The sequence below is a fragment of the Aotus nancymaae genome, unplaced genomic scaffold (assembly GCF_030222135.1).
Source record: "Aotus nancymaae isolate 86718 unplaced genomic scaffold, 86718_ANA_hifiasm-v0.15.2.pri h1tg000089l, whole genome shotgun sequence".
Taxonomy (NCBI): domain Eukaryota; kingdom Metazoa; phylum Chordata; class Mammalia; order Primates; family Aotidae; genus Aotus; species Aotus nancymaae.
Window position 1 is genome coordinate 25,149,729 of NW_026988504.1, and position 10,498 is coordinate 25,160,226.

The 10,498-nt window shown below is 54.2% G+C and overlaps 1 protein-coding gene across 1 annotated transcript; it reads left to right on the forward strand.

Moving 5' to 3' along the window:
* The first annotated feature begins 207 nt into the window (after positions 1-207).
* On the forward strand, positions 208-4,771 carry LOC105711243 (keratin, type I cytoskeletal 14). The gene is made up of 8 exons (XM_012443882.2): positions 208-797; positions 2,036-2,118; positions 2,678-2,834; positions 3,147-3,308; positions 3,393-3,518; positions 3,614-3,834; positions 3,930-3,976; positions 4,515-4,771. The coding sequence occupies exons 1-8, from the start codon at positions 267-269 to the stop codon at positions 4,610-4,612; spliced, it is 1,425 nt and encodes a 474-aa protein (XP_012299305.2). The 5' UTR covers positions 208-266; the 3' UTR covers positions 4,613-4,771.
* The last annotated feature ends 5,727 nt before the right edge of the window (positions 4,772-10,498 follow it).

Consider the following 10,498-nt stretch of genomic DNA (forward strand, 5'->3'; position numbering starts at 1 on the left):
GAATCATGCCTGGCGGGACAAGAAAGCCCAAAACACCCCAAACAGTGAGTTTCCAGTAAAATATGACAGACATGATGAGGCGGAGGAGAGGAGGGACCTGACTGGGAGTTGGCCCTAGCTTGTGGGTGATGAAAGCCAAGGGGAATGGAAGGTGCCAGGCCCGCCCCCTACCCATGAGTATAAAGCACTCGCATCCTTTTCCAGTTTACCCGGCACCTTCTCTTCTCTCAGCCAACTGCTCGCTCGCTCACCTCCTCCTCGGCACCATGACCACCTGCAGCCGCCAGTTCACCTCCTCCAGCTCCATGAAGGGCTCCTGCGGCATCGGGGGCGGCTCCAGCCGCATCTCCTCCGTCCTGGCCGGAGGGTCCTGCCGTGCCCCCAGCACCTACGGGGGCCTGTCTGTCTCCACCTCCCGCTTCTCCTCCGGGGGAGCCTGCGGGCTGGGGGGCGGCTATGGCGGTGGCTTCAGCAGCAGCAGCAGCTATGGTGGTGGCTTCGGGGGAGGATATGGTGGTGGCCTTGGTGCTGGCTTTGGTGGCGGCTTGGGCGGTGGCTTTGGTGGTGGCTTGGGCGGTGGCTTTGGTGGTGGCGATGGGCTTCTGGTGGGCAGTGAGAAGGTCACCATGCAGAACCTCAACGACCGCCTGGCCTCCTACCTGGACAAGGTGCGTGCCCTGGAGGAGGCCAACGCCGACCTGGAGGTGAAGATCCGGGACTGGTACCAGAGGCAGCGGCCCGCTGAGATCAAGGACTACAGCCCCTACTTCAAGACCATCGAGGACCTGAGGAACAAGGTGGGTGAATGGGCAGCAGAAGGTGCCATTCCGGCTAGCTCCTCCTGGGAACAATAGATACCTCGGGACACTGGCTCCTTTAGATTTCTCTATAGGACAGAGTCCACCCCACATCCTTTCTTTTGAGGTCTCGGATGCCCTAAGAGCTGATCAGTGAGAAGATGCACTCCCTTCCCCAGCCTCCTCATCTGCCTCTGCTCTCAAATCCTCAGATCAGTGATTCCTACCCTTACATTTTACAGAGGAAGAAAAGGCAGTTGAAGCTTCGAGAGGTGCTGTGATCAGCTGCAGGCCACATAGCAGATTAAAGGCAGAGCCAAGGCTGGAGCCCTTGTACCCTACCTTCCAGCACAGGAGGCAGCTAGCTGTCCTCCAGCACAGGGGAGGGGCGAGGCTCTAACGGGACCAGGAAAGACATCCAAACCGCTTATTAGCTCACTAGTCTGGGCTGTGGCTGCCGCCGCCCATAAGCCTTGTACAGGCTGGTCCCTCCCCACAGCCAGGCTGGCGTGGAGAGCCTGCAGAGACAATCAATGTGGCTCCCTGATGTGCCCTGCACAGAGGGAGCTGGCAGGCTTGTGCCCTCTGACTCCAGCCCCATCCTCCCTGCTCCCACATCACCTGGGAGCCCTCCCTCCAGGAGTTTGCTGGGCTCTAATGCCTTGCATGGATTAAGGAAATTCAGTGATGAGGTGGGAACTCCAGCCAGGCTCAGGGGCCAATATGTCTTCTTCTTCTTCCCCTGAGTCCTCTTTTCTACTCCCCTGTGCCAATTGGGTCTTATCTCTTGAGAAAGTCCCACTTGAGGCCCCATGGGCTATGAGCTTGAAAAGGAATGTGAGTATCTGCAGAGGACTGGCAGGGCTGGCTGACACAGAGAGGAGAGAGGCCAGCTCAGGAAGGAGGGCTAGGGAGCCTCGGATTATTCTCCCCACCTGGGGATGGGGAACTTGAAGCTCCAAGACCCATTAGGTTTTGCAGCAAGTCAAGGGCAGAATTGGAACCAGAACTCCTGGGTTTTTGATTCTAAGCCCAGCGCAGCTTCCACCCCTTCTGCTGACCACGAGTTAGCAAAGTCTTAGGATAGGCCTGGGTCACCTGGGGTTTTCCTTTAGGGTGCTGTGGTCAAGTTTTGTGGGAGAAGAGGGAAATTCAGGCAAGAGCTTAATGTAGATTACAGTGAAGTTGGACTTGGGAAGTGCATTTGACACATGACCTGTGCCTTTTCCATCCTGCAGATCCTCACGGCCACAGTGGACAATGCCAACGTCCTTCTGCAGATCGACAATGCCCGTCTGGCCGCGGATGACTTCCGCACCAAGTGAGTTTGCAGCGGTGGGCCAGAACACCCAGTGTCTGCCAAGTACGGCATTCTTGAGCAGTGTTTCCCAAATAGAACTAGCTGGTGCCAGGATAGCTGCATGAAAACTCCTTAGGGTGCTTGTAAAAGAATAAGACTCTTGGGCCCCACCCTTGGAGTTTTGATTCAGCTATTTATAGCAGGTTTCCTGGGTGATTCTGGTCCATAGCCAGGTTTCAGAACTGCTGCTTTAGGGAGAGGCACTTCCCACTTCCCCAACCGCCCTTGAAGTATAGGAGGGAATCATAGTTGGAGGACTTATGCATTATTTGTTGGCTGAAGTAGAAGCACAACCCCCTCCTGAATTCTGCAGCAAGATGAACTGCCTTATCCCCAGGCCCCAGGAATGTTCATATCTGAGCAATCAATGGGTACTGTGTCCAACCACGCCGTTTTCGAGATTGATTCCTTAAACCACCCACAAGGCGCCAGCTCTGGGAGAAGCTGGAGGGAGAGGAGAGCAAAGCCCTCACTGTGGTGAGGACGGGTGTCTCATGCCTTTTCTCTGGGGTCATTCCAGGTATGAGACAGAGTTGAACCTGCGCATGAGCGTGGAGGCCGACATCAATGGCCTGCGCAGGGTGCTGGACGAACTGACCCTGGCCAGAGCTGACCTGGAGATGCAGATTGAGAGCCTGAAGGAGGAGCTGGCCTACCTGAAGAAGAACCACGAGGAGGTGAGGACTCTATGGAAAAGCCAGCTTAACGGAGGTGCAGGGAGGCTGGACACGGTGGTGCGTGCCATAATCCCAGCTACCTGGGAGGCTGAGATGGGAGGATCTTTTGAACCCAGGAGTTTGAGCTCAGCCTGGGCAACAAAGCTAAAGCCTATCCAGAGAGAGAGAGAGAGAGAGAGAGAGAGAGAGAGAGAGCAGGGAGGGTCGAGATATAATTGTGATGGTGGGAAGGCACTATTCAGGCCTGACTAGGGAACCCCAATCCACTTTCATGATGGAACTCCTGACTGTGGACTGTCCCTGGCTGTGCAGGAGATGAACTCCCTGAGAGGCCAGGTGGGTGGAGATGTCAATGTGGAGATGGACGCTGCCCCAGGCGTGGACCTGAGCCGCATTCTGAACGAGATGCGTGACCAGTATGAGAAGATGGCAGAGAAGAACCGCAAGGATGCTGAGGAATGGTTCTTCACCAAGGTGGGTGTCATTTGAGGTGCAAGCAACCCAGACCACCTGCCTTCTGGGGCCTTCTGGTGTGAACAGCGTTCTCTTCTTTTGCAGACAGAGGAACTGAACCGCGAGGTGGCCACCAACAGCGAGCTGGTGCAGAGCGGCAAGAGCGAGATCTCGGAGCTCCGGCGCACCATGCAGAACCTGGAGATTGAGCTGCAGTCCCAGCTCAGCATGGTGGGAGCCCTGCCAGGCATGGTGGTGAGCCCAGAACTGGCAGGGAGAGAACGGCCGCACTCACTAATCCTCGATTCTCTTTCCCTCCCTCACAGAAAGCATCCCTGGAGAACAGCCTGGAGGAGACCAAAGGCCGCTACTGCATGCAGCTGGCCCAGATCCAAGAGCTGATCGGCAGCGTGGAGGAGCAGCTGGCCCAGCTTCGCTGCGAGATGGAGCAGCAGAACCAGGAGTACAAGATCCTCCTGGACGTGAAGACCCGGCTGGAGCAGGAGATCGCCACTTACCGCCGCCTGCTGGAGGGCGAGGACGCCCAGTGAGTCTCAGCCCTGTCCATAGTCCAGCCCTCACCATGGCACTCTCACAGCCTCAGCGTGTCTCTGATGATCCTCCCCTTCTCTGTCTTCACAGCCTCTCCTCCTCCCAGTTCTCCTCTGGTTCGCAGTCATCCAGAGATGGTAAGCCCTTCCTCCTTATTGGGCCTGGGCTCTGGGCCGCCCTCTGTACCCCAAGCAGGTCTAGGGGCTCCGTGAGGGGTCGAGCTATAGTGCTCTCACCCAGTGTCCCTTGTGAACCTCCTTGGGTGGAAGAAGCTATTTTCTAAACCCTCCTTAGGGCTGGGAGAGGCAGCCCCCACCTCTTACGTCTACCTGGTGTCTGTGGCAGATCCCATTGCTGTGGTGGTCAGCACCACGAACAGGGCCCTGCAGGGCTCTTCCCACCAAGATCACTCCACTGGGTCAACCAGCCGGGTGTGAGCTCTTAGGAAGCTCCCCTCTGAGGACAGAGACTCTGTCTCTGACCTTTGGGAGCCCTAGTCTGAAAGAAATGTTTTGATGGTATCAGTGCTTGGGCAACAGCAGGAAGTGAAGCAGTAATTGGGGAAAGGGCAGCAGGGAGACAGTTGGAGTTTCTTCACCTTCTTGGCCTCCTCATTCCTGATTAGCCCATTGTCTGTCCGCCTCTGGTAACGCCTTCTCCCTGCCTCTTCCCCAGTGACCTCCTCCAGCCGCCAGATCCGCACCAAGGTCATGGATGTGCACGATGGCAAGGTGGTGTCCACCCACGAGCAGGTCCTTCGCACCAAGAACTGAGGCTGCCCAGCCCTGCTCAGGCCTAGGAGGCTCCCCGTGTGGACACAGATCCCACTAGAAGATTCCCTCTCCTGCCCACCAAGCACTTCACACCTGGACCCTGCTTCACCCTCACCCCCTCCTGGCAATCAATACAGCTTCATTATCTGAGTTGCATAATTCTCGCCTCTGTCTGGTCATTGTTAGGAGTGGGCGTGGGGAGAAAAAGTGGGAGAAGGATCTCTTTGGAGCTTGTCACAGCACCTGGCTGTGGCCCCTGGAACTGGGAGTAAGGTCCTGGGTGTGGGCTGGGCTCAGGTCCCAGGAAGTCTTTCGCCATCTCTGAAGACACAGATAGATGTGTGTGCCAGGTCATATGTGGTGTCTCCCAGGGTACAGAGGGATATTCATTCACTTACTTGCTCATTTTCGTGTGTGTCCATTCATTCACCAGGCACTGAGTGCCTCTGTGTGTCAGGCACTATGCTACCTTAAGGATTCCTAATATTTTTGTGATCAGGGATTCCTTGGAGAATATTGAAAGCTATAGATCTTTCCCTCTGCCCCCCAACCTTCAAATAAGCATACATTTGAATACAATTTCATGGGGTTCATGGGTCTTCTAGAGCTCCTTACTGGAGGTCCATGAACCCAAGGTAGGAACCCAAGCTCTCCTGACAGTCTTGTCTCCCTCTACCCCACCTGCTCTTGCCTCCAGCGCTGGATCTAATACTTCCTACTTGGTGGATCTAGGGCAAGTTGATGGCCATCTCCCAGCCTCAGCTTCCACTTCTGTAAAACAGGCACGATGAAAATACCTACCTCATGGGCTTGTTGTGAGGATTCACTGGAAGGATGCATTTAAGGCCTCCAGCACAGTGCCGGCATAGTGCTGGCTCAAGGCATGGCTGTTTTGGGTAAACCGTCTCTAGGGCATGGTGATTATTCATCCAAGATGAGAGCATGTTTAGAGGGTTTGGGAGTAGACTGGTTTATAACCCTGGCTCTGTTCTGTAACAGCTGTGAGCTTAGAAAGTCTGAGTCTCAGTGTCCTTACTTGTATAGTAAGGATGCTGAGCCCTGCTTCCAGAGGTTGATATGAGAATCCAATGAATGACTGTACCTTAAGAGCCAGGACTGTAGGAGCCTCCCCTGGATGGGGAATGCCTTTTCTTCTCTTTGGGGGGCTAGAAAAGGAGTGGGAAGGGAAGGAGCCTCACCCTAGTAAGTGGTGAAGATTCCAGAGGTGGGTGGGGTTGACTGCCCCAAGATAGGAAAGAGCTGGACTAGTCCTGTGTCAGTTTCAACAGCTCATTCATTTGGCTACGTGAAGAAAACTTGTAGGGGGAGTCAAGGGTAGGGGAGAGATTGAAAAAAGACTGAATTTGGGCAAGGGATCTAAAAGCCTGGGCTTTTGAATCAGACTGCTTGGGTTGGAGTCCCGGCTCCTACGCTGAGTCGCCTTGAAGAGTTTGGGCAAGATACTAAACCCCACATTCCTCTTTCACAAGGAAGGGAATAAACACCTTTACTGCATACGGCTGATGCAGGAGTAAATGACCTCATGCAGGCAATGAATTTGGCATTGTGTTTGGCACACAGACAGCAGCCTATAAATGGTAGTGGGGTGAGTTATTCGGAAAAGGAATGAAGAGATGTTGGTTTCTCTTGTTCCTACCTCCACTCCAGGAAAAAGAGGACTGCTTTGTGTTTCTGAAACTCTGGGATTTTTTTTTTTTTTTTTTTTTTTTTTTTTTAGATATAGAGACGGGGGTTTCACCATGTTGGCCAGGATGGTCTCGATCTCTTGACCTCGTGATCCGCCTGCCTCTGCCTCCCAAAGTGCTGGGATTACAGACTTGAGCCACCACACCCGGCCACTCCGGGATATTTTTTAACCTAAGTTTTGTCATCAAGAAAGGGCGACTTTGGGTGATCCCTGGGTGAGGATGGGTCATCCTGGAGGTGAAGTACTAAAGTTTCAGGGGTACAGGGGACAACTCAAGAAGGAGGAAGTTTTGAGGGTGCTTCCTCAGAGAATGAGAAGAGGGAGGTTTGAAGGCCCTGGAGGGTAAAGGACCCTCGTGTGGGGAGGGGTTTTGTGATTCTTCTAGTAGTGTTGAACTCTGGTTCCTAAGGTTTCCAGTTGGGCAATGAACCTCCTCCGTAAGTGTGGCAAAGAATCTCAGGAGTGGCACGCATTTGAGAGGTCACATGGGTCTGGACAGAGAGCAAAGTATGGCAAGGGTCACCAGTGGGGACTGAAGCCTAGAATAGCCTGAACTTCATAAGAATCCCCAGACACCCCTCTACCTTGGAGGTGGTGCCAGATTAAAGTCTCTGTCTCCAAAGAAGATCTGCTTTAGAGGAATATAGAAGCGTGAGATCTCTTGGACTGGGGTGCAGTGGGGCAAGCCTCCTCTCTCAGTGGTTGCCATCACTATTTGGAGGACATACACAGGAGAGTCGGGCTTGCTTGCGGGTAAAAATGGCGACTGGGACCTCCTGGCTGAAAGCAGGCTCAGAACCAGGAAGGCTGGGAGGTGGTCCCACCCTGTACTGTGAGGCCCCAGGGTCTCACGTTGACTCCCCTCCTCCAGGGATTTCCCCATCATCCCCACTGGGGAGGGCAGGGCCGATGTTTGGATCCTGCTAATGAACAGGGCTCTTGTCCACAGGGCCTGGCAGCTGCAAGCATCCAACTCCAGACATGAGCCCAGCAGCTCTGACAATGATGACTGCCTTCCCTTGGCCTCCGCTCAGCTAAACAACAGACCAGCAAAGTGACTCGATAGCACAGTCTAGTGGAGGCAGGTGGGATTGCGTCTCTGAGTCCCGGGGTGGGGGTGGGGGGGGTTGGTCAGGTGACCTCTTGGTTCCGCCTCCCTATAAACCGCTCCACCTTCCCAGCACTCAAGAACCGGCAGTGCTAGGTGAGCCACTGAGAAGACTCCTCCAACCTCACTGCAGGGAGACTGGCTTGCTCCAGGTCCTACCGGCTGAAAGTGGCAAAGTCCTGTCCATGCTCAGGCTTTGCCACATCCTGGGTGGCTTCATTCCTGTCTCGTTCTTTCTCAGGGATGAGATAAAGCTGAGTCCCATGGGATCAATGTGTATGTTTCCTAGCTTACTTCAAGTTTTTTGTTTAATGGGGTGGAAGGGTGGAACCAACCTTGAAATTCTCAATCCCCTTGATTTCGGGGAGCTTTTTTTTTTTTTTATAGTGAAAAGATCTCTAACGTATCCAGGGAACTCTATAGGCAGCAACTGGCCTATGTGCCTACCTAATCAGTCAATGGCACGTCCCAAGGCCACAGGTAGCCTGGCTTGGGTAATGTAGCCAGCTCTTCCTACAGGCAGATGTCAGAGGAGGCAGCCCTAAGGAGGTCTGATGCCCAGGGGCTGGGGGGTCCTGATGTCCTGGTGGGACCGCAGGGGGTTCCCTGGCCCACCTCACTGAGCTTGGAGGCTGTCACAGAGGGGACAAGGAAATGTCAGGGGTTTCCAGGTCACTGGACTGGCCTCAGGCAGGCACAGGGCAGGCATCAGCTCCTCCTCCATTGCTGTTTGCTGAGCGAGAGCTTTCCTGATGGGGCTTACCTCTGTGCCACTGTCACCTGTAAGGCCAGGCCTGGGAAAGGAAGCCTTTTCCCTTTAAGGTGCTCTGATGAACTTTGGGGGTGACTTGGCATGAGAGAGGGCAAAAAGAGACACACAGAGATAGAGAGAAACAAACGCATATAGAGTTAAGAGAGAGAGAGGGAAAGGGAGAGAGTCAGAGAGACAGAGTCAGTGAAAGAGAAGATAGTGAGGGCCCTGGGCTAGTACTAGGCAGGGAGGAGCATTCATTCACACATTCATTCATTCATTCACACATATTTATTGAAACTTACTGTTGTAGATATAGGGGAGATAGGGGTGAATTGAGACAGACTGAATAAGAAAAGAGACGACACGAAGAAGAAGGCAGAGAGGGACCCAGTGCGTGTGTGGGGCTTGGGACAGAGAGCAGGAGCTCTAAGCCTGTGCCTGTGTCCACTGCAGCTCCTGCTCACGGGAGGGCAAGCCCTGGCTCCACTCCCGCCTTGTTTAGCTCTGTGACTGTGACCAAGATATCCTCTCTGAACCTCAATTTCCTTACCTGTAAAGTGATTTAAAAATTAACACGCACCTCCTAAAACAGTTGGCGAAGATTAAGTACAGCAGTGCAGGCAAAGCAACGAAGGTCTTGCCTGCAACGCTGGAGAGTCCTTGATGGAAGGAACCATGATCCTCCAACCATCCTGTGTCCTTCCCAGGCCCCACGGGCACAGGTCTTTGACTTAATGGGGGCTGAGTAGGCCAGAGGGATGGGCTATTAACAAGCGAGGGAGCTGAGAACCCAAGTCACTCAGACGGTCCATGGGGAAGTCAGGAGCAGCCACAATGCCACCGACAGTCAGAAAGATGTCCCACTATGTGCCAGGCGCACACCAGCAGTTTTGCAATATGAGCTCTTCTAAGCCTCACAGCAACCATGTGATGTCAGTACTATTTTTTTTTTTTGAGACCGAGTCTTGTTCTGTTGCCCAGCTGGAATGCAATGGTGCGATCTCAGCTCATGGCAACCTCTGCTTCCTGGGTTCAAGCAATTCTCCTGCCTCAGCCTCCCAAGTAGCTGGGATGACAGAAGCCCACTATCATGCCCAGCTAATTTTTGTGTTTTTAATAGAGACAGGGTTTCACCATGTTGGCCGGGCTGGTCTCGAACTCTTGACCTCAGGCAATCCGACCACCTTGGCCTCCCAAAGTGCTGGGATTACAGGCCTAAGCCACTGTGCCTGGCCAAAGTCAGAACTATTTTTTTTCCCACTGAAATCCTTTGCTTGACTTAACTCCCTGCCCTTTAGCCGCACGGGACTCCTGCCCTGGCCGTCACTTTGCTTGCTCCCACCTCGGGACGTTTGCACATGCTCTATGCCCCTCCCCTGTTTCCTTCTCCTGGCTCACCTCTCCTCCCCCTTCACTCAGGGAGAAGGTCCCTGATGCCCCAGCCCATGCCACATCCCTTATTATGTGTTCTCCATTCCCCCACCAGCCATGCTCACCTCAGTTGTGAGCTGCATGTTTATTTTTGCAGGTCTGTTTTATCCCATAACTGTCCATCGAGGTAGGGGCTTGCTCATTACTTTATCCCCAGCACTCAGTCCAATGCCTGGCAAATAGTAGGTGCTCAATAAAGGATGAATCCAAATTTACAGTGAGGAAACAGGTTCAGAGAGGGGAAGCAACTTTCCCCAAAATAAGTGGAAGAATCCGGCTCTGCACTGTGACCTGCCTGGCTCCAAAGCCGGTGCTCTCAGCCTCTCTGCTAGGTGTGTCCCAGCAGACACAAGCCTGGGATGCCTAGAGTCAGGTGGAGGCACCTATGCGGGCCCACCCCATCCCCTCACTGTGGTCTGATAGGGTCTGGCTGGGCAGGGTGGTGGCAATTGCCTATTGTATGAGAAAGAATCAGTGTTGACAGACAGGAGCAGGTACCCACAGCCCTGCGCCAGTGGGCAGTGCACACTTGCCTAGATGGCTCATGGAGGCGGGCCCATGCTCCAGGGGAGGAGCCGTGACTCAGGCGTTGCTCCCTCTCCCTCAGGCTGACTCAGGTCCCTCCCTGGCCCCACCTGGGGCTCAATGACAGACAGCAATGGGGAGCAAGTGGGGGGTATGGGAGGCTGCTTGCAGGCAAGCAAGAGGGCTTCCAAGGCCAGAGCAAGCTGTCCTTGTGCTGCCTCCAGGTCCCCATGCCCCCAGTGGACGATGCCTTCCCTACTGGGGACACCTTGCAAGTGGCATCTTTGGTTCCCTCTCTGTCCCCTGTCTGCCTATCTGGGTCCTTACAGCCCCTTCTCTCCTACTCCATCCACTCCCCAA